This window comes from Aricia agestis, chromosome 2, assembly GCF_905147365.1.
Source record: "Aricia agestis chromosome 2, ilAriAges1.1, whole genome shotgun sequence".
Taxonomy (NCBI): Eukaryota; Metazoa; Arthropoda; class Insecta; order Lepidoptera; family Lycaenidae; genus Aricia; species Aricia agestis.
This window is the reverse complement of record NC_056407.1, coordinates 15,907,561-15,932,886: the sequence shown is the minus strand read 5'-3', so window position 1 is coordinate 15,932,886 and position 25,326 is coordinate 15,907,561. Positions and strand designations below refer to the sequence as shown.

Below are 25,326 nucleotides of genomic sequence, written 5' to 3'. Positions count from 1 at the left end.
CATAGGCAGTGGCGTAACTATAAGATCCGGGGCCCATGGCAAATTGATGGGGCCCTATCAGTAAAAATCGTCACGTTAATAATAAAACAATATTATGTTCTTAAAAATTGTTGCCGTTTTTTTTCCAGCCCTGCCACCAAATATAGTTACGCCACTGGACATAGGATACTTTTTGTCTCGGGAAAATGTACGGTTCCCGCATCCCGCGTGACTAAAGAGTTATGGCGCAGCAGAGTTGCGGGCGTCATTTAGTAAATATAATATATTTTATTACAATTATTAAAATTTTCTTTGATTATTTTTCCGACCCAAATATCGACCAATAGAATTGCACCATTCGACGTCACGTGGTACAACCTACTGATAATTTTTTGAAAATCTTCTCTGGTAGTTGCTATATATAAAAGACAAACACGTCAAACTGACAGGTTGAATTCAATTGTGTCTCATGGTGCAATTATATTGGCCGACATTTGGGACGGAAAAATAATCCCCCGAATACCACACGAGCTTCAAAATTATCTGGCATTTCCCTCAAGGTTCCCTGCAAACAAATAAAGTCGTCCTTCCTTTGTTTGCAACGAACCTATCGGGAAATATCCGATAATTTTGAAGCTCTTGTGGTATTATAAGTGATAATGAAATATACATCTTCATTTTCCATTTATTTTTTATTTTGCATGTACGGTTGAACAGTTGCTGAAAATATATTTGTTTAGATTGTTCAACTATTAATTAATTTTCCAATTAATACATAGCTCCACTTTCACGTCGTACAGTGGTCTACTCTGGTCTGTGGTATTACTTTTACACAGATGATTCGTTCTGCATCATCATGGATTTCGAAGACTTCATGAACATGATTGCTTTGGAATTAGTTTGTGCCCTATATAATTTTTAATTAGGTAAACAACCTGTTATTAGTAATAACTAATAAGATGACTTTACAAATAAATAAATACACAGTAAAAAATCATATTCAATGAATTTGAAATAATATTTCATGATCGTGTATATTTAAGTAAATATAGCTTTCGATACAGATTTTCCGCGGAAAATATCTGTGGAAATATTCCGAAATCCAAACTTAATAGTAATTTGGCTCATTACTTTTTATTGTGCTAAAAATATAAACATTTACCAATAAAGTGCAGTGACTTGTATGAGAATCATATGAAAAAAGCGTCCTCGAGTTTCCGCCGTCAACCGACCCGCGGCGTTGCCGTAGCTTAGCAACGATATCCAAGAGGCCTATTTACAAAATAAACAAACTCTTGTCGTTTATTTTTTGACACATGACCCTAAAACTTCGTTTGAAATATGTCACTACTTGCACGTTCCGAATACTATATGTAGGTATGAAAATACATATTCTCATATAATATTTGCATGGTCGCATGAAGTCATCACTCATCACCCGTGTCACAGTATAGCAATATTATTGCTATACTGTGCCCGTGTCCAGTGCATGGCAATCAGTTTACGTTCACATCTTTCGTCTTAAGAGGATACCACAGCGGCTAGAGAAATGAAAAAAAAGTACGTGTAATATCTATAGCTGTCTCCCTTACCTCAAGCCTATACCGCAGAACGCGATAGAGACAACTGCAGAAAATCCAGAAAATCAACGATTCGTTGTCCCCTGATTCCTTCTCCAAAACTTAACCGATTTAAGTACTTTTTTCATTAAAGATTAAAAAAAGGCTTGAGCTGTGTTCCTATGTTTTGCTTTTTTTGTATAATCTATCCAAATCTGTTTTCTGGACGTTTGAACACAGTGGAAAATCTGGCCATTTTTTTGGGTTTTTGAACGTTCATATCTTATTTAATAATTAAATTATGAAAAAAAAGAAAACATACCTAGGGACATTGTATTAGTGGCCGTAGATATTCAGGAAAAAAATTATAACTCTACTAGCATTATCCAGGGAGGAAACAGGGGACAACGTTTGTATGGAAAAAATGGCGGTGTGGAATCCTCTTAATTCTGACGCTGGCAACTCCTAAATGGGGAGGCTTACGCCAAAAGAAGAAGAAGAAGAAATACATATAATAAAGCCCGTCACAGAATTAGCTATAATATATATAGCTAGGCATATTACTATATATTTTCTATAATATTTTCGCGTGACCGCACACTCAGCTATAACATAGTAAAAGGAGGGGAAGTAAGTTATCTTCATACAAAGGCACCGCGCGCGGCTCGTATGTGTGCGCAATAGTATCTATGCGTCGCCACGTACGGTACACAACAAAATCTGTGTCGCGCGCGGTGCCTTTGTATGAAGATAACTTACTTCCTTCCTTTTATTATGGCTATAATATATATTTCTGTGACGTCACCAAGCGGTACCGTAAAATATATTATTGCATATTACTATTTATTATGGTATAGCAAGACATATTCCGACATGTATGTACAGCGTGTTCCGATCCCCCCACACCTTTCTGCTTTGCCTTTTCGTCTCATTTTTAGAGTAGGCTACTGGCAACACTGGCCCCTCCTCCGCCTGCAGCAGTGTTGTCACATCTACCAACTTTATGTTAGATCTACCAATTTCACCCCTCTTCTACCTATCTACCCACTTCGGTATTAAATCTACCTATTTATCTATTATCTATTATCATTATTATATTTATCTATAACTTATCATTGTTAACGTACAAAATAATAATAAACGTTATGTTATGCTACTCGGATTGCATTTTGGTACATTGAGTCGTCTTGGTACAACACTTACTTCCGCAATTATTTATCATTAAAAAAAAACGGACCGCTACTACACGAGTTGCAGCTGTTCTGAGCCGTTCGCTCACTTTCGAAACGCAGATTAGTCGAAACGCAGGGCATCTAACATATCGAAAGCAGCTGCGGAATCGTCTTCTGAAGAACTGTCTAATAAGTCCATTAACAATGTACTTGTTGAATTCATAATTACTGTTAGTATTTTGAAATAAGAACACCCTTTATTACAAAATACGTGCGAACACTAGGACGACCATCAATAAAAGGAAGGCAAAATTTATATTTCTCAGTGTGTGGTAGTTAAGCTACAATATTTATATATTATAGTACGGTATATTAATATACATTATTATAGCTAAGTCTGTGACGGGCTTAAACTGCGTAACGTTCGCTCACATTCGGCGGCTGACAGTCAGTTTGGTTTGAACACGGCCATAATTACAAGTTTTCATTCAATGTATTTAATAGTTACTTTTCTATATTTGATGCAAATAAATAGTTTAGGTGTACTTGAGTCACTCTAAATGATTGTTCAAATTATTATATTTCTCCTCGCCTCTATCTACAAATGTAGACGGTGGTCTAAAATATCCTTTAGTAATACATTCTTGTATATTTTATTAACGCACTTATCCATAATTAAGTACTTAAATCTAGTTTTTGACAACAGCTGCTGACGTGTGCATAGCTATGAAATTTAGTATGCATGTATAAGGGACTTTAAAAAAATAATAATCGGCCAAGTGCGAGTTGGACTCGCGCACGAAGGGTTCCGTACCGTTAAGGAGTGAGCATACTGAGACGGGCCGTACCGGGGCTCAGCGTGCCGGGGCTCATCGCAAAAATCCGCCTCCATACAATTTGTATGGAAGCGGATGCGCGTATCGCACACTGTGTCGGGGCGCAGCGGATTTCCGCTTCCATACAAATTGTATGGAGGCGGATTTTTGCGATGAGCCCCGGCACGCTGATCCCCGGCACGGCCCGTCTCAGTGTGCTCACTCCTTTATAGAGCAAAAATAGGCCAAAAATTGTGTTTTTTGTATGTGAGCCTCCCTTAAATTTTTATTTTATTTAAATATTATTATTAACTAATAAATACACATATAATTAAGGCTTTCGTGAAAATTTCAAGTGCCTACCTGTTGTCATCATTGATACCGAGCAAAAAATGTTTGAAAAATCACATTTGTTGTATGGGAGCCCCCATTTTTTAGTATTTGTTGTTATAGCGGCAACAGAAATACATAATCTGTAAAAAAATTCAACTCTCTAGCTATTACCGTTCTTGAGTTCAAGTCGAAGTCTCAGTAATATGGTCCCGTCTTTACCCTTTGGGTACGGAACTCTAACAATAATCTAAGTAAGTTCTATTCGTACAAAATTGCAATTTTTTATTCATTTAGGCTCGTTTGCTCTTAAAATTTTTGACAAAGCTCTGTGTCCTAAGTAATAATATTAATCAATTTTATTAATTACAGTAAAATAGGTTTCAAAAATGGTATTACCTAATATTCAGAGTGTACTTGGAGTCCCGGTGGTGGTGCGACAATGTCGGGCGGGCGGGCCGCGCGCTACCGTTTAGACGCACTAAGTGATTACAGAATACTCCCGTACAGAGACGTCGTATAAAAATATACAAAAACAAATTATATTTAGTAACCAAAAATTGTTTAAAGTAATGCGATAATTGGATCCCCACATTAGGCGATGCCTCTCCTGTGGGGACGAAACAAAGTTTACAATGATTCGTATTTTTAATTTTTGTAACGACTAGCTAAAAGTCGAGCTTTGTGAGGGCTCGCAACGTCACACCTCGACTGACTGGTGATAACACATTTACATATAAAAAACTTTGGCTGACTGATAATAACACATAATGAACATAAATCTACATATTATATAAATAAAAATTACTATGTTAAAGCACAACTCAATAATTATGCGTGATAGTTTTTCCGTAGTGTACTACAAAATTTTCAGGTCGTGGGATCGCTTCACTCTGATTAAAATTGCAATTAACGTGAGGACGAATCTATCTCTTCCCTCCCATCGCTCCAACTTCTTCTCCTATTCCTTCACCGTTCATGCTGTTAGATTATGGAATTACCTTCCCCACACCATTCGCGACAGCCCTTCCATCGCCGTTTTTAAAAAGCGACTAAAAGAGTACTACCTCAACAAAGAATCCTAGAACTCTTATCAAATATACATATAGTATGTATTTGGTTATTTATTTAATAATATTATAGTATATGTTATAATTTGTATATTATATTATAATAATTATGTAATGTATGTGTATTATATAATAGATATTATTTTTAATTGTATATTATGTATTAGTATGTAGGTTTTATATTTTTTTTATCTGTGCACGCCCTATCTGATATTTCCCATCACATCTCTCTCCGTAGGACTGCTGGAAGATATTTCTATTAGAGATAAGCAGTACCTGTTGTGTTGTTTTTCTTCTGTGTATATTTCATGTAAAAATTTGTGTGTGCAATAAACAGTTAAATAAATAAAATAAAATATATTGTTTGCAAAAGATTAATATCTTATTCTGTAGCCCAGCTAAGTTAAGTAGTGAAATATACTATTTTATATTGTTTTATTTTAAAACATTTAGATCCATTTTGTATTGAAAAATTATAAAAACAACATTTTTAAAATATTCTCATGAATTCTCTTTGTCAACATAATCTGTGCGAGCTTTTAGTTATCGGGGTGAGTGTTGACAGAGTGTTAGCGGAGTCCATGATATCGTGAAGTATCGGCGTTATCGGAGGTGCCGCAGGTGCGTGCGGAAAGCTGATAACGCGACCTTCACTCCGCTCACCTTGTGATAGCGACGCACTAGCCAATAGTAGTACCACCCACCGCCGCTTCGCTTAGCAGCTAAAACTGTTAGTTTGTAAGGTATTTCTAATATGGGCAGAGATGTCAGAAATACATAATTGGTAAATAAATAAAACTATTATTTCGACGATGTATACCTACCTATAATTAGTACTTCCTCGCACAACATTAATAATAACAAAAAATAAGTGGGAGAGCCATGCTTCGGCACGGATGGCCTGGCTCGACCGGAGAAATAGCACTTTCTCACAGAAAACCGGCGTGAAACAGTGCTTGCGTTGTGTTTCGCCAAGTGAGTGAGTTCACCGGAGGCCCAATCCTCTACCCTACTCCCTTCCCTACCCTACCCTATTCCCTTCCCCTCCAATCCCTACCCTCCCCTATTACCCTATTCCCTCTTGAAAGGCCCTCTTCTGATGCTGCGAGTGTCCATGGGCGACGGAAGTTGCTTTCCATCAGGTGACCCGTTTGCTCGTTTGCCCCCTTATTTCATAAAAAAGAAAAATCGCAATAAGGAACTTTAAACTTGGTCGGACTTTGTCTAGATTTCATTACTTTTTAGAGATAAACAAACAGCTCCATCAAGGCTTGGCTAGATTTTTACAGAAAGGTTTTAAATTTTCCTTTTTTTATTTCATAAAAAAAGGAATATTTGTTTAAGAAGTACATACATCCCGGTGCTCATAGGTACGAGCAGTTGCATGTATTACGTATTTAACTAATACTAAATGCTATGCTACGAGTAGTAAATTCAATGCGTCACAATAATACACTATAGTTTCTGCGTTCTAAGATGATATGGGTGACAGTTTTCATGTTCCTTGCTACGGGTTTTTTTTACAAGAAAAAATAAACTCCTTAAAAATTTGAACTTTTACGTTATAGCCTCAATATATTATTATACAATTTGCATGATAAGAAAAGCTTGTACACATTGGTAGGGTTCACTTCAGCCTGTGTTTGCAATGTAAGCGGAAAAAAATGTAATTATTTACGACACCACATTAGAAACCCCAACAATAGCAGTATTTCTTCGCTATTTAATGAATGTTATTATACCTATAACCTTCCTCTTGAATCACTCTATCTATTAAAGAAAACCGCATCAAAATCCGTTGCGTAGTTTTAAAGATTAAACGAATGGGTCAAAGGGACATGAGGGAAAACGCGACTTTGTTTTATCTATACTATCTATATATTAATACGTGAGAGAAAAACTTTGTAACCCTTTTTACGAAAAATGGGGAAACGTAGGTGCATGAAATTTCGCACAGTTATAGTTTATATGGTGAAGGAGTGCATCGAGCTAATATTATTTTAAAATGATGCTTTTATCATATATATTTTTAACAAATAAAACGTTACACACACTACGACACTACTACTAGGAAAAATGACAGATTTTTGAGTGGCAAGCCTATACATACGAATTATACTCTTTTATTAATAGTTGAAGCTGTTGACAACAAGTTGACAAATTGAAAATGGTTTATTGTTTTTTTTTTTAATTGGTTCCGTAAGATATTTCAGTTTTTCTTTTTTTTTTTAATGAAATAAGGGGGCAAACGAGCAAACGGGTCACCTGATGGAAAGCAACTTCCGTCGCCCATGGACACTCGCAGCATCAGAAGAGCTGCAGGTGCGTTGCCGGCCTTCTAACGGGTAATAGGGAAGGGGAGGGTAGGGAAGGGAATAGGGGAGGGTACGGAAGGAAATAGGGGAGGGTAGGGAAAGGAAAATGGTAGGGGATTGGGCCTCCGGTAAACTCACTTACTCGGCGAAACACAGCGGAAGCGCTGTTTCACGCCGGTTTTCTGTGAGGACGTGGTATCTCTCCGGTCGAGCCGGCCCATTCGTGCCGAAGCATGGCTCTCCCACGTCAAACCAGAAAACTTTTTTCGGAAAACTTTTTTCGGAAACAACCAGAAAATATTCTTATTTTGCGTACGCTGCCTAATCTATAAAAGTTAGAACCACACAATGTTCTAGGTAAATGTATATCTTATAAATATCTACAAAAATGTCCGCGACACACTATACCTATCTATGTTGAGTAGGGCACAACAACCATTTTTTTATTTAAAAATCTAGATTTTTTTTGGACTACATTTAAACGCATTTATTTTACTCATGTTAATAATCCTTATCAAAATAAATTATTTCATCTCTAAGTGCAGTTTAAATAAATAAATAAATAAATAAAACTTTATTTCAGACTAATTTGTCCATAGATTTGTTAGAGATAGTTAGTAACAATTAGCTTATATAAGTATGTTAGTAGTGTTAGTAGAGTCTGTATAATATTTACGACATCAAGCCTATCCCTATCTCCATCCAGTATTTTTGAATGGGACAGTCTAATTTAGAGGCAAAAAAAGCCTTCAGAATGCTGTTTTCACTGCTACGAAGTCTCTGCAATAACGACGCTACCTTTTTGCGCATCACTGCGTGAAAGCCGTCAACGCGAGACTCAGCAAACATTTTTGACGCACTGCAGCGCCATGGCAGCCCAAGCAGCATTCTGAAGATATTGTTGTATTGGACGCGCAGGACGATGTAGGTTCGGCGCAGATATGTCAGACACAGGCCACCCGAATAAAACGACTGACAGAACGCTTTGAACAGAGTCGTTTTAACGTCCGTAGTACACCGAGAGAACCTGCGAGCTATCATATTGCCCCTCACCGCCAGCGCCCTGCGTTCTCTCTCAATGTCCTCATCGTTTTTGAGGTCACTCGTGACAATATGACCCAGGTACTTAAACCTACTGACCAGCTCCAGGGGAGTGCCACTGAGGCATATCGGAGGCACACGGCGAACTATTTGTTTTGGCGTTAGGAATATTAAGATGTTGCTCTTTTTAGTGTTATAAATAAGACCGTGTCCGACCGAGGGACTAAGAAGCACCATGTCGTCTGCGTAACTTATGCTATTAACAATCAAACCATCAATGAAGCAGCCGACATGCATGCCACTCAGTCCCTGGATCAGCTCGTTTATATACAAATTAAACAGCAAAGACGAGGTACGTCCACCCTGTCTCAAGCCGCAGTTCAGTCTGTAGATATCAGAGCCTCAGGTAGATAAGAATGACTTAGTCATAGGCTGAAGAACAGCGAGAGTGCTCGGGGAAGGTGTACGCCCGCATACCTAAAGTGTTCAATGGAAAGACTGTCGTGGCCCGGTGACTTGCCACGATGCATTTTGCTAATAATTTCCGTTATATATTTAGCCGGTATTTTATGATTAAATTTAGCCACGGCAGCCTTGACATATCCGCTAGATTGGTATGACGAAGCCAATGGCGAGACCACGGTAAACTTATCTTTAAATATGTTAGCAATCCCCTGGTGGTCAGAGACGCCGTTTACAGTCTTCGGAAGGCTAGGCCAGCCGTTCAATTCGTTGGTCTTATTCCAAAAGCTTTTAAAATTTTTCTTAGAATGATCTGAAGCCAAAAGATAAATTGGTCTTGCCTATTTTGGCACCATTTTAACTTAGATTTAAAATGTTTTCTAGCATTCGACATTTTGTCATACAAATGACCTTGTGACGGTCGTCCAGCCAAGATCCAATTTTGAAATGCAAGCGAAATCTTAATATATATATTTCTTGTGTGCGTGTGTATGTGACTGAACTCCTCCTAAACGACTGGACCAATTTTGATGAAATTTTTTGTGTGTGTTCGTGGAGATTCGAGAATGGTTTAGATTTACAGTTTGGTCTACTGGAAAATGTTTTTTCAATTAATTTCTTATTTATAAGGAGTTGTTGATTTTGGAATGTTTTACATTAGATCCGGCGGACGGCGCTATCATCGCATTCAATATTATTCTATTTCAATTTTAGTTTGTCCTGACAGATGGTGCTACGATTAATTTGAAAAAAAATTTGTTATTCAATTCATGTGCTGATTAAAATATTAAATAAATAACACATAGGCTACAATTTTAACCGACTTTCAAAATGGGGGAGGTGTTATGTTCGTTTTCTTATATTCAACGATTACTCCGCCGTTTGTTAACCGATTTTCAAAATTTTTCTTTTGGTATATAGGCTATCATCCCAATTTGGTATTATATTCAGAAAAGTGGTGATCTGATGAAGGATCCATAAGTAATCGAGGGAACTCCTCAAAACTTATAGGGAAACATATGGTGACTTCGGTTTCGTGAGAAGTATTCTAAGCATATGCTACCAACAAGTAAGATTTTGCACCGAGATATACCTGGTATACCGTGGTTCGGAAGGTGCTGAGAGAATTCCTGATTCTTTATAGATACAAGTTTGGGAGTTTCGGCGTTGTTTTAAGAACAGAAAGCATATGCTACTATGCAAATTACATTCTTCATCATCATCATCATCATCATCACTACCATATTATACCATTTCATAGTCTTTTAGATCGAGACTCGAGTTTGTCAAGCGATAATTAAAAAAAATCTATATCTACCTAATATTATAAACCTGAAGAGTATGTTTGCTTGAACGCGTCAATCTCAGAAACTACAGGTCCGATTTAAAAACTTATCTCAGTGTTAGATAGATCATTTATCGAGTTAGACTCATCATTTATCGAGAAGGTTATATTATATTATTACTCTAAGACTAATACGACAGAAGAAACTCAGGAAAATGTGGGAAAAACGGGGGAAATATTTTTTATGGGAAAATGTAGCTACGGATTCTGTAAAATTTCTAATTTACGCGGGCGAAGCCGCGCGGGACATCTAGTATATATATATATATATATATATATATATATATATATATATATATATATATATATATATATATATATATATATATATATATATATATATATATATATATATATATATATATATATATATATCAGCAAGGGTTGTTTAGGGAAGTAGCTAACGGAGTTTTAACTCAGCTGAAGCTACATGACTGATTTGGTCGTCAGCTCTTAGTCGAGTAGTAGTAGATCTATGAGTAAAGAAACAAACAAAGTTTACCTCTTTATATTATTATTTATTAGTATAAATTAAAAACTACTGAATCGATTTTAATCATTTATTCAGTGAGTGACATAGGCTATATATTTTATACCCGTGCGAAGCCGGGGCGAGTCGCTAGTAATATTATAAAGAGGTAAACTTTGTTTGTATAATTGTAATGAATAGGCTCAAAAACTACTAGACCGATTTTTAAAATTCTTTCACCATTCGATAGCTACATTATCCACGAGTAACATATAGGCTAAATTTTATTTAGGAAAAAATAGGTTTCCATTAGATATTTGGGTTTTTCGGAGACAAGGTGTAAAAAATCAACCAGAAAAGTTACTTATTTTGCGTACGCTGTCCAAAATATAAAAGATAGAACAATAAAATGTTCTAATCAATTGTAGATCGTATAAATATCTACAAAAAAGTCCACGATACACTATACCTATCTATGTCGAGTGAGGCACCACAACAATTTTTTATTTAAAAAATCTTGATTTTTAAAAGCTTTTATTTAACTTGCTCTGTATGTATGTAAGTATGTATGTTCGGGTGAAATTTTGGAACTCAATTTTGAAGTAGATATATTTAACCGATTGAGCTTATATTTTGCATTCACGTTTAGTTTGCATGACAATGCACGATACTGTATTTGACATCACTCTAAATCCAATATGGCCGACCATCCAAGATGGCGAAATAGTTATTTTCTATGTAGTCCTACAATATGGATATTAAATGAATGAGCTTTTTGGGAGTAACTCGAAAACGAATGCAATGTCATTCTACATCCAATATAGCGGCTCATCCAAGATAGAAAAATAATTATTTTTAATGCACTTCTGCCTTTTCATTTGATACCCATATTGGGTATCCAATGAAAAGGTTCATTGCGAGTAACTCGAAAACGAATGTAATGTCATTCTACATCCAATATGGCGGCTCATTCAAGATACGGGAATAGTTATTTTTAATGCACTTCTGCAATATGGTTATCAAATGAAAGGGTTTATTGAGAGTAACTTGGAAACGAATGTAATGTCATTCTGCAATCTACATCCAATATGGCGGCTCATCCAAGATAGTTATTTTTATAGCACTTTTTCAATATGGGTATCAAATAAAAGGGCTCATTAAGAGTAAATTGAAAAGTCATAGTGTCGTGTCGTGTCGTGTCGTGACAAGACGTGTCGTTTCGTGTCGGGTCGGGTCGGGTCGGATCGGGTCGTGTCGTGTCGTGTCCAAAAGTGAAATTTAATTTTTTAGTCGTGTAGAAATAAACGGAATATTGCAACTCACTAAATATAGACATGGTTTTTTTACTGATCAAAATCAAGTAAGATTTCTTAAGGACTTAAGTTAATCATACTTTAATAAATTCTTAAACCAATTACAATCAAGTAGACTATGAAATCTAGCCAGAGATACACTAACTAAAAAACAAAAAAAAAATATATAAGCAAAAAACTTTTTGAAAAAAGCTTTATTTAATTAAGTACTTTAAAAAGAAGAAAATAAATTTCTCCTTAAAAATTCTAACTATTAAGTTATAACCTGAATATATTATACAATTTGCATGATAATAAAAGCTTGTCGCGAGACTTAACTACCTTTTTTTTTGTCAGTACTATTTATTTACTTTTATAAAATAAAAAATATAATATAAATTTACTCAGTTAAATTGGTACTAGTTTAAGTATTTATTAATCACGCGACAAGCTTTTATTATCATGCAAATTGTATAATATATAGATAATATTTGGTCTTTGAATGACGTGGCAGGTTAATTTAATTATACTAGAGATCGCCCAATGGTCGAAATTCGACCTTAGTTCAGCAACATCAGGACTTTATCATATTAATTTTTTCAACTCTTGTCTCTGGGACTCAGCTGATCTCAGACTGGCCGTGTAAGCATTGTCTAATAGTATCAAAGATTCAATAAAAAAAAACTATAATCCATTTTCAATTTGTCACCTTGTTGTCAACCGTTGTCAACAGACTTAACCATAAATAAAAGATATTTTTTAGTCACCCAGAAATAAACGGAACTAAACGGAACTCGCTAAATTAACGGTTTTTCACTGATCAAAATCAAGTACGATTTTTTGGACTTAAGTTAATCAGATTTTTACAAATTCTTAAAACAAAACAAACTACAATCAAAGAGACTAAGAAATCTAGCCAGAGAATAATTAAAAAACAAAAAATAAATTATAAACAAAAAACTTTTTGAGAAAAAGCTTTTATTTAAACGCTCTAAAATGAAGAAAATAAATTTCTCCTTAAAATGTTTAACTATTAAGTTATAACTTATAACCTCAATATATTATACAATTTGCAAGATAATAAAAGCTTGTCGCGAGACTTAACAATCTGTCAGTATTTAATTTTATTAAAAAAATATATGTATAATATCAATTTACTCCTAGTTAAATTGGTACTAGTTTATTCACAAATCGTGCGACAAGCTTTTATTATCATGCAAATTGTATAATATATTGAGGTTATAAGTTATAACTTAATAGTTAAACATTTGAAGGAGAAATTTATTTTCTTCATTTTAGAGTGTTTAAATAAAAGCTTTTTCTCAAAAAGTTTTTTGTTTATAATTTATAGTCTTGAAATATTTGTGGAAGTCCAGGGAGGATAATTTATATTCCGAAGGCAGTGATCCGAAGTTCACCGGGTCATGTAGTTGTAGTAGTTTAATTTTGTAATATCCACCAAACTTTACTGTTCTGACATTCCGAATATTGTTACCGCGTAAGGTGCACAGTCTGAACGATTTTACGGCTTGAAACTAATCTTAAAGTTCTAAGTCTGAGTCAATTTTACTTTCTTGTCGTATCAATACCACCTATCCTATACGGCAGAGGCATTTAATACTTTAATAAAATCTAATCGCGGCATAAAACTCTTCGGTGGCCGGGGGGCGGGGAGGGCATGGGCGGGCGGCTCGCGGCAGGGCGCGGCCCGCCCTATGACGTCACGCGTGGGGCGGGCGGCGGGTGGGGGACATCTGCCCGCGTCAGAGACATACCGATAAAGTTTAAGAGAGTTTTGCTTCCACTCCAAGGTACTGCGTTATAATCTGATCGAAAAAAGTATTATAAAGTCCATCTAACTTAATACTTATCAGATAGTTTTGTGTACTCTGAATCTTCGGGATAAACTTTTTTTTTGATAATTGGTATATTTTGTACGCAATAAAATATTAGGTAGGTACATTAGGTCTCTAGAAATGTGTGATAAGCTAGGTTCGATCCCACATGTAACAAAGGCATTAAAACCCACAAACTTGTAAGTTACCGACTAGCCACTACATCTCTTTCTAGTTTTCTAAAGAAAATAACAGATGAATGTGACAAATATGGAATTATTATTGAAAGGTCTACTTACAATAAAGTATTATGAAATTACCATTTATTTCTGTTTAGTTTATATTTTTCTAAGTTTATGTTGATCTTAACTAAGAATTTTGTCTAATGAGGGAGACATTATATATTGCATTTGTATTGGCATTTTTAAATATCAAAATTCGAAACACAGACTTATTGAAAACTGTGTAATAATAAAGTGTCGGATTAAATAAATCATTTATGTGTTTCAAACTAGCAATTCAGTTGCTTCCCAGCACCCCGTGAAAACATGTTCTGTTTTAATCAGTCTACATTTTGTGTTGAATTTTTATGATAAAGGGTATCTAATGTAATTGCTACGTAAATATAGCTTATTAAATAATGGGAACAGGAATTGCGTGGGTGACATATTTGCCATACCACCCACGTAGCCTTTTGTAGTTGCGGCCCACGCGGTCTTAAGGTCACAGAGCTGGCAAGAAGACCTGTGACATTTGGAGCGCGTAGGCGGCATCACTCCTCACACACCGCACACTCCAGACTGACACAGCAGTGAGCAGACTACATCGTTATTCGTTTGTAAGCCTAAAAGTAGGACAATACTATACTCGTATTTAGATGTTCAGTGACTGTTTTATTTATTTATCTAAATCAGGCTACGTAGGCCCATACAATATATACCTTAATGACTAACATACATAAAAATTATATAAACTTAACAACTACACATTATCACGAATTAACGTCGACGTGACGCGCGCTTCATTCCGGAGTCTCCCCCGGAACCTTCGGTAAACCACATCAGTCGGCCAGAATTCCTCCGCTTCAAAGGTCGGGAGAAGATGCGTCGGTACTCTCACCACAAAGGAACTGAATTTGACCTTGTGGCGAGACTGCAGACGCTCGACCCTCAAGTGGAGGGAGGTCTTCTTACTGATGTAGTCCACGACGTCTTCGACCTCCATGGACCAGTGCAGGCGGGATATGTACAGGGGCGTCGCGGGGACCTCGCTCCGCAGACGCAGCTCAGGTACATATGGCGCGGTGCCACGATGGTTGCGGGCGGCGGGCTTCTTCTTCCTTCTCTCCAACAGTATGAAGCCCTCCTCATCGCACCTCCTGCTCTCGTCCTTGCCAGGTCGAGAAGACTTAGCCTTGCGGCTCTTCTTAGCCTTGCGGCTCTCCATAGTCTTGCGACTCTCCGAAGCCTTACGGCTCTCATTTTCCCCATTTTTATGCGCCCGCGGGGGAGGCGCGGGGCGACCAGCAACAGTCGCGTAGTTTTGCTGAGTCGCCTGTGGACTCGGCGTCGGCGCAACCGGGAGGGGAGCGCGGGCAGGGGCGGCAGCGGCGGCGTTCGTTGACCCGTCCGATAATGCTGACGGGCTAAACGTGATCGCTTGTGCGCCTCGGCGGCGCACAAGTGACGAATGCAGCGTCAGCTGGTGACCTACATAACGAATTATTACTTTTTAGTTCTGATAATTCATTACGTAGATCATACGATACGATAGCTTCTGACGCCTGCAATCTACCACGAACTCCGGTCAGCTCCTCCTTCAGGAACCTGATGTCCTTCAGTAGGCTGACGACGTCGACGTGGTCCAACGTGACGGGCGGCAGCTTGTGCAGCTCTTTAGCCACAAAAGCCGGTACCTCATCTGGATCAGTCTGCTTCAGCAGGGAGATGATGTCCTGCACGCTCCTTTCGGTTCCGTCTCTTCGTCGCCACGGCATGTTCGCGCTCTGGCCGAGCGTCTCATACAGCAGCTGCTTCCCTTTGCAAATCTCCTCACTGGTGAAGGAGGACTTGCAGATCTGCATGATGCTGACCTCGTCCATGGTGTCAATGGTGTGCTGGATAAACGCCAGCAACTCTTTGCCTACGAGCGCCATGGTCACGTGTAGCGGCAACGTGCCGCGCGATTCGCGAAAATATTAATTAAATACTGTAAACACTCGATATAGAGCAGTTCACCTAAGTAGCTTTTCAACAATACCTCTATAATATTATGTAAGCTACCGTACTTTTCTTATTAAAGATGAATCAATCAAACTGAGAAGTTGACCGTCCGGTAGACCGTAGCGTATTTGGCTTATCAGCGCTTGGACGTGACACTGACATAGTTAGAATATTTTCATCAGATTTTGAAGCTATGACCAAAGATAATAAGTAGCTATTATGTATATTGTACAAAAAGTGTTGATATGTTTGACATGTGGCTATTTCTCCGGTGTTGCGGGTGTTCATGGTCGACGGTAATCGCTTTCCATCCGGCGTTACATTTGCTCGTAAGCGGTACGGCGTCGTATGGTTTGTAATAAATTGTGAGCACAATTTATGAAACTTCGCTGTCGGCTGTTTGTGACGATGTTTACCATAATGATTATTACCAGAGCCAGTTAGGAGGTGTGACGTAGGCGGGCGGCGCGGCGTTGGCGGCGTGGGCGCTCGGCCGCGGGCAAATGTCACGGCTGAGGCGGCTGCGATTTTTGCTCTTTGTTCTATTTTTTCAGCTGTATTTTAATTAGTCTTTGAAATCACGAGACAAATTTTCGTATTGTCGAAATTTATATATAATTATTCGATAATTTTTCCTAGAAATGTTTCACTTTATGGAGAAGGCTAGCGAATAATAGAAAAAAAATATTATTCGGTAGGCTTCCTCTCTTTTATTCGGTAATACCTGTCATTTACTGATCAAAATTGTTCGAGTGAATCCTATTTAATGCAAACAAGCATTTTCTTCTTATAATTTATACTCGTATCTTTTAGAAATAAAAAAGTATCAATTGCTCATTACCAATATAATTTTCTTAAAATAATCTTTTTACTTAGTTTTGTAAACGCCAATTCCATATTTTATAAAAGGTACATTGACAATATAGTCAATTGTTATCGCACCCCCGAGTAGCCGCTCGGTATTGAGCAGAAAATAAAAGAAGGTCGACATTTTAATTTGGAATCGGAAAATGAGTTCCATTACGACCGTATTTCTTCATTATTGTACCGTGACTCGTTCCTTCTCAATACAAATAGATACGGTAAGTAGGTGAAGGCGAGTGGCCGGCGACGGTATTGGCGGGACCGATCTGTGGGCGCGAGGCAGATATCGTTACGATATTATCTAGACCTCAGATCGATGGTCGGGCCGTGAGGAGGTCGATGGGGCGGTGGGGGGCGATGGGGGGCGGTGGGGGTGACCCGGGCGGGGGCGCATGCGCGCGGCGCCGCCGCCGGCCGCCGGGCCCCGGCCTCCAGTCCACCTCCAGCCTCGCAGCCGAGAGCCGAGCCGTCCCCGAGAAGCCCGAGCCCCCCACATATATGAGCCAGAGGACCCACCAGTTCCTTCTCGCCGCCGACCCGCGCTGCCACGTGCTCATCCGCTTCTCCACCAAGAACATCTCCTACAAGTAGTGGTGCCGGCCGGCTCCTGAACGGACTCTCCTCCACGTCGGCAGGTCAGTGCGGCCGCCTGCTGCTCGTCGATACCTCATCAGTCATCACCATCACCGTCACCCCGTCGTCAGACTCCGCATCATCCTCTATCTATCCCGCGATCGACCCGTTGACCTTTCGTATAGATTTTGATCGCGCATGCGCAGTGGGCGCTGCGCGGGACACTATCTGATTCATTTCAATTATCCGAAACAAAGAAATCCAAATCACATATCATATCCCCTCATATCATATACTCGTTTTAAGTGTTAGGGAGCGCATGCCCTCATCGTGTAGGTGTTACCGTTGAATGTCGTTGCCGTCGAACATAGCCGTTCCTCTGTTTTTTATTAACGGATATTTTTTTCTTTACAGACTAGATAAAGAAATCGGAGTTAGCGATATGTCAAAGCTAACTCTGGACGGCTTTTTTTCGTACTGCAAGCAAATAGCTGAGCACATCCAGTTGGTTCGTTCACTCTAGCCGCCATTTTCCGCCTGCGCCATCTTATTGTCCGCTAGCGGCCATTTTGTTTGCACGTCACACTCGCTATATTATTGTCTTGTAGTAGCTTTAATAAACAGAAATATACTAAAGTTTGTTTTGCTTCATGTCATTTAACAGCACATTTTTGTATAATTTTACAAAAATCTTTGCTATGTTTAATTTCAGCCATTTCACTAGTGCCTGTCACACCTCAAACAGTAATAATATTTAAATACAAATACTTAAGTATTCAAATTCTTAAACATTCTAAGCATTTAATAAATCCAAAACCAATTTTCAAACAAAGAGTCATTAAATTTTATAGAAACCTTCAAAGTTACACATTTTAGAGCATAAATCACCCGCTTGTTTGTAGTTCCGTATGCTGCGAACCGCTATAAGATCAATCACTGAACACGTAGAAATTCTGCCATTAACCTATCTCTACATATCTCTTTCATTAACACACGAAAATATCGCATACAATATGTAGATATTATTACGTGTTCGGTGATCTGTCTATGGAATATTTAGGCATATATAGGAATATTTTGTTTTTGCTCAAATGAAGCACTACTCAGAAATTTAACGAATTAATATTTAGAAATTAGAGGTCGTCTGAGCAAAAACTACAGTAGTTAACCGCTTGCAAAATTAAGCAAATACATTCCAAAAATTTTTGGTATGATTGTAGAGTTTTGTATTCGTAGTAGAATTCCTTGCATCGATGTCTAAATATTTTGTTTTAATGTATAATTTGTATATTAATAAAGTAATTATTTCGAATTTCATGTTGTCTGCACACAGATTACATGTTGTTTATTTCAAAAATCTTAAGTAAAATTAATTGTGAATTATTGTGAGAGTTAAATGATTCCTTGGCAACTTATGAGGTGGCTGTAGTAAAAAAAAAATGAAAACGAATGATTCGTATCAAGAAGTATTTATCTATTACGTAGAATAGCTTCAGTATCTCCAAAAAGCAAAAGCTTTTTAAAGAGAACTTTCCATAGCAGCATTTCCCAAAATGTGGGTCGGGACCCACTGGTGGGTAGCGGGTAGATTTTGGGTGGGCCCTGAAACTATAGGACGATTGTCGTCCTTACGTACGGTACGTTTTTTAATTGAAATGGGTGTGGTCAGGAGCTTTAGAAAAGGCCCAAGTCCAGCAGTGAACGTCAGTAGGCTGACGATGATGATATGGTCATCGGCAACAACATACCGCTTTTTGTCTTCATGACACAAGGTGGGCCGCGAGCTTTAAACTTTTTTGAAGATGGGTCGCGGACCGCGGTCCCGACAAGTTTTGGAAAAACTGTTCTAGAGTATAGAAAAACGTATGTGTGCCATTTGGTCGACACAGAAAGTATTAATTCACCGCCATCTTATCCCAAAAAGCAGAACTATAATAGCTACGATAAATCTTCATGTGTGTAGCGGGCTTAACTCATCCACGGCCTGCTCGTGCTTGGTGCTCGCGCGTGTAGTGGTGCTATAACGAGTTATACATATTGTGTCGTGTTGTCTGCAGGGAGAAAGGATGGCATCTCTCTCCGGTCAGAGCACCCCCAAGCTCACCTCCGGGGTGGGCAACCTCTACTACGATTGTGAGTATCTCTAGTGAGCTGTTGTAGTAGTACATGACGTCAGAACGTGACGTACTATGACGCAACTAACTAAACTAGTACCTATTACAGTTAAACAACAAACACTTTCAAAGGCGTTAAAGACATACATACCACATACAGCGAAGACAATATATAATCTATATATTAATACGTGAGCCAAAAACTTTGTATCCCTTTTGATGAAAAACGGGGAAACGTAGATGAATGAAATTTTGCACAGTTATAGTTTACTAGCTGTTGCCCGCGACTTCGTCCGCGTTAGCATAATTATTAGATCACATCCCAAGTATTGTTTATTGTACAAAAATATTCAATGTACAGAATTGACTTTCCTACGATTTTATTATATAATAGATGTTCCACGCGGCTTTGCTTGCGTAATTTAGGAATTTCACGCAACCGTACATTTTTCCGCAAAAATAGCCTTTGTCCCTTCACGTGGTATATTCTTCATGTTTGCCAAATAACATAAAAATTGCTCCAGTAGTTCTTAAGATAATAAGCCATTTCAAATTATTTCCCTCCGTTTTTTCCACATTTCTTTGCTCTATTTCTTTGCTCTTATTAGTCTTAGCGTGATAAAATATAGCCTATAGCCTTCCTCAATCAATGGGCTATCTAACACTGAAAGAATTTTTCAAATCAGACCAGTAGTTCTTGAGATTAGCGCGTTTAAATAAGCCCTTTCATATAATTTCCCACGTTTTTTCCACATTTTCCTTTATTTCTTAGCTCCTATTAGTTTTAGTGAGATAAAATATAGCCTATAGTCTTTCTCAAAAAATGGACTACCTAACACTAAAATAATTTTTCAAATCGGACTAGTAGTTTCTGAGATTAGCGCGTTCAAATAAGCCCTTTCATATAATTTCGCCCGTTTTTTCCACATTTACCTCTATTTATTCGCTAGTATTTGTCTTAGCGTAATAAAATATAGCCTATAGCCTTCCTCAATCAATGGGCTATCTACCACTGAAAGAATTTTTCAAATCGGACAAGTAGTTCCTGAGATTAGCGCGTTCAAACAAACAAACAAACAAACTCTGCAGAATTATAATATTAGTATAGATATTATGGTGAAGGAGTGCATCGAGCTAATATTATTTTGAAATTATGCTTTTATCATACATTTTTTTAACAAATAAAACATTACACACACTACAACACACACACTAGGAAAAATGACAGATTTTTGAGTGACAAGCCTACACATACGAATTGTACTCTTTTATTTATGGTTGAAGTCTGTTACAACAAGGTGACAAATTGAAAATTGATTATAGTTTTTTTTTATTGAATCTTAGATACTATTAGACAATGCTTACACGGCCAGTCTGAGATCAGCTGAGTCCCAGAGACAAGAGTTGAAAAAAATATGATAGTCATTATTTTTTTACGAAATATAGGAAGTAGTCCTATATTTCGTAAAAAAATAAAGACTTTTTTGTTCTATTTAGGGATCCATTTGTGAAATCTGAAGTTTCAAAGCGGAAAAAATCGTTAGAGTCCAGTGTCCCCCCCTTCTACTAGCTAAACGGTTGTTTCTGGAAATGTGAAAAAATTCATAGAGTAGAAAATATGCTAAATTTAAAAGAAAAATTATCACGGCTAAGAAGACTTCATAAGTTATTGAGTAATAGTCGATCAAGTAAAAAAAAATATTCGGCGAAATACAACTTAGGACCTTTCCGTTCAATTCCTTTAAAACGTAACTGAAATGATGTTGTTAGTAGTGTAAAACACGTTATAAAATAATGTACATTCATTGACCATACAAAAATTATCAAAAACTATCGGTACTACGGAACCCTATATTGCGCGTGGCCCGACACGCACTTGGCCGGTTTTTATCAATTCGTTACACAGTACTGCAGCAGTTACGCAGTACAGTACTCTTAAATCTAATCCTCAATTAATTAGCGGGCGCTGTAACTGCTCTGCGCCGACCTGAACCGCTCAAAACCACGGGCTTACTGCCAGTGACTAATGGTTAAAGTTAAAAGTGCCGCGCGCCGCCACTGTTATTAATTTATGGTCGTAATTGAAAATTCATGTTCGAGCACGAAGAATAGCGCGGGCTTAAAAGTGACATACTACTTTTTTAACTTACTTAATTGCAATATGCAACGTTGTATGTATTTTAGATAAACTAAATCAATTGTTAAGAAAGATGAGACAAAAAGTGGCTACTGTAAATATTAGACCAATCAAATGCCATTACATAATTTCAAGCATAAGCTCTTGTCTCGAAGCGACTATAATGGAGTACGATGCCATCCGTTTTGGTAATATCAGAGACAAATCTCTGCAGCCTGTGCCATAAACAACGGCAATCTGAGTCTACTGTCTATGGTCGGGGATGCCCCGCGCCCGCCGGTAATCCCCCCATATTTATTGCTCTCGTAAAGGCCGTTCTTGAAGAATTTTCAAATTGAATATTGGATAGGTAGGGACTGCTTTGTTATTGTGGCAACACAACACATTAGAAATAAAGCAGTTCCAATAAAATGATAGAGTTCTTACTTCCAAAATAATATAATTGTTCTGTGTTTCTCCTATATTATGGGTGAATTTCAACAAATGACCATTTTTTTATCATATCGGTGAACTTTTTTATTTATACATATTTTATATACTTTTCAGGTTGTATGTATTCTTTAGGATACAAAATGTTCCCAAATTTAATATCATTAACGTATCGCTTAAGACTAAGGAGAAAATTCAGTTTGAATTCTAGATTCCACCGATATGATAAACCGGCACCGATTTTATTTCTGTGCAGTGTGCACCGATATGATAAGCTTAACCACCGAAATGACATACTATCCCAGCGATATGATAATATTATCTTTATAATATTATATTTATGTATTTATTTTGATCAAGAATAGAATACCTAAAATAAAATTAAAATATTTTTAAAATGTTTAATAATATTTGGGTGGATTTCAACAACTTGCATTTTTATACAATTTTGGTGGAAGTTTTTGTTTTCACCAAAATTGGAGATTAGGTGTATACGGGTAACTGGTACAACAACCACCACCTAGACGAGTTAGCTTATGACAGAATAAAGTGGATGGCGTATTTTTTATGCTTCAAGAATCAATGGTATTTTGTAAAAATAATGTTTTACACACCCTCTTACCCACCAAAATTGGAATTTGCGAGAAAAATAATCATTAAAAGAAACTACGTGCACTAAAGTTACATCACATTAACCTAACTATAAACAAACCAAAACACTACCGATATTCAAAATAACAACATGATATTATTGCCACAAGTAGGAAAACGTAAGTACACTAAAATTGCATAAAATCGGGGGTTTTGTGATAAAACGGTTTTCTTTCATTTCTGGCTGGAAACTGGTACGACCCAGCCCACAGCCACCTCCTAAACGGGTTAGCGTGTGGCTGAATGAAGCAAATGGCGTATGGTTTATGCTTAAGGGATCAATGGTATTTTTTAGAAACAACGTTTCGTAAATCCCACCAAAATTTAAAAATTCTCCGCGACAGACCTAAACCTGTGTCATAAAAACTCAACTACAGAGTTAACACAATAAAATTGATATAATATTATGAAGAGTCAACTATATAAAATGATTACATAAAAAAAAAATATAATCCAGTATCAAGTTTTCTGTTAATTGGTCTAGATATTGAGTAAAATAGTTCGGAGACAAGCCACCAAAATTGGAAATCGCCTATTTATGTTTATTTTCTTGGAAAATAATAATTATTTTGAGAAAAATAAAGATAGGCCCAAATTATAAGCGTTATGTTTTACTTTTAAAATCAAAAATGAAAACGATATCTTAAAAAAATTATAAAAAATGTATTATATCTAAGATAAATTTGGTTACAGATAATGAAGCTTAATCACTTAATACATCCATTAGAACCAAACAACAATTTTAAAACTATTAATTACATTAAAAAATTCAATCACCGATATTATAAAATAATTGCCCGAGAGCATTTTAATGGCATACTTATATTATTGGCACGAATATGCAGCGGTTTGATGCAAATCTGTCTTGACTGCGTGGAAGCACATACTAAGGAGTAAATAAAAATTGGGGTGGTGAGACTGTCCGACTCGTCGATGAAAAGTAATGCTCAAATTTCTTTTATCCAGCGATATGAGGAAAATTCTCAGGACAAGTACATTTGTGCCTCTAAGTAACTATAATCGTTAATTATATAATAAAATATGGTATATAATAATAGATTAACTAATATTCTACGAAATAATATAAGTTATACCCTTAAATTATTCATATTTTCTAGTATGGAAGCGTTTTTGTTTGTAAAAAAAGTAGAGGGACAGCACCGATTTGATAAAAATAGATCTTTAAGTTATTTATTTCTACCTTTGTAATAGTCCTAGGCATATTATATTTTTTCCACAATCCTACAGCTACCCATTGAATAGTAAAACAAATAATTTACAACAATATTCCCTTTTTTAAATAGTAATTTCAACGAAATCAAAAAAAAATCCGTTTGGGAAATTCACCCTTATACATGATATTGTGTCTTTAGCCGGAGCGCGCATTAAAATTTCCATTCATATGAATGGAAATGCGTGAGAAAACGTAGTATAAATATTTCTAAACACCTTAAAAAGGATCTTATTATAGTTTTTTCCTGACCCCAGATCTCCTCTTACAGTCATTATCTGACGTTAATTAGGAATCCTACCTCTCACTACACGACCATTCACCACCGCGCCCCGCCGCGCCACACGCAGCGCCGCCTCGACATTTATCCTCGACTAATTCACGAGTAATGCACGTCGAGGATGCCCGGGTATTCCCCGGACAAGTTGATCCGCCACCCGCGGTAATGACCCGGCTTACCGGGAATCCCTCATTTGTGACTATCTCTCCCCGCCTACAGGTGCGGTAGAGCAGCCGGAGCTGGGACCTGTGATTAATAAGATACACCTAATTGGTCTGACTGTAACGTTTAGTTTAAATACATATTTAAACAAAATAAATTCGATATCTTCGCCGAAAAATCACCGTTCTTCGCCGAAAAAAAACAACAAGTTCTCAAAGGATATTAAGACCAATTCCAAGTAAACAGAAATTGCTTACTTACTTTAATTTTTTTTCTAAGTGAATGCAATAAGTAAAGCATTTTACTCGTATAGCGTATTTAAATTAATTGCATGTTATTTTGCATTGCTCTCTTTGTAAGGTTGATGCAAAACAAAATATATGAGAGGAAACAGCTCCACTGCACTTGCGATGAAATCTATAAAAAGATGTTAGTGAAAATTCATTTCCCGGGCCAAATCCACATGAGCCGCAGTCTATCAATCTAGTCCCTCCCTAGCCCCAGCCCCAGCCGTGGCCCCGGAGGAGGTTTAAGCCTCTATAAAAATGAAGGGCCCTTCAGAGGTTTATTGATGGTTTTAAAACACATCTAACGACGAGCTACTTTCGCTCAATCTTCTTAAAATCTGTATAATATCATTAATTCTGTTTACGTTGCTAAATTACTTTTCATGACACACCTAGCCAAGGTTCATCGAATAACAATACACATATAGTAAATAGCCGCCTTATTTCAGAAATGAAGTAATACTTACAGATATAATTAGAGACCAAAAACTTATTTTTAAGAGGTACAACGTGCATTTGATAATACTACACACGAGCGCTGCCCGCCAGTTCCTCGAGCGCGAACTCTCGGAGGCTCGGCCACGCTCTCCCGTGTCTAGATAGCACATTTGGCTTTCTGGGTTGTAATAATCTGTCTTCCCCATAAGGCGCGTGTTTTCATTAGTGCTGACTTGTGACGTCACAACGCGGAT

General features: G+C 37.3%; 1 protein-coding gene across 2 annotated transcripts in view; it reads left to right on the top strand.

Moving 5' to 3' along the window:
- Positions 1–17,219: 17,219 nt before the first annotated feature.
- The window catches only part of LOC121738933 (glutamate decarboxylase), a 31,089-nt gene continuing 22,982 nt past the window's right edge, over positions 17,220–25,326 (top strand). Inside the window, exons 1-3 of one of the 2 annotated variants that reach the window (XM_042131217.1) lie at positions 17,220–17,405; positions 17,758–17,851; positions 19,401–19,476. In XM_042131217.1, the coding sequence (XP_041987151.1) occupies positions 17,786–17,851; positions 19,401–19,476 (142 nt within the window). In that variant the 5' untranslated portion in view covers positions 17,220–17,405; positions 17,758–17,785. The remainder of the gene's footprint in view (positions 17,406–17,757; positions 17,852–19,400; positions 19,477–25,326) is intronic. The other variant, XM_042131226.1, reaches the window with a different exon arrangement.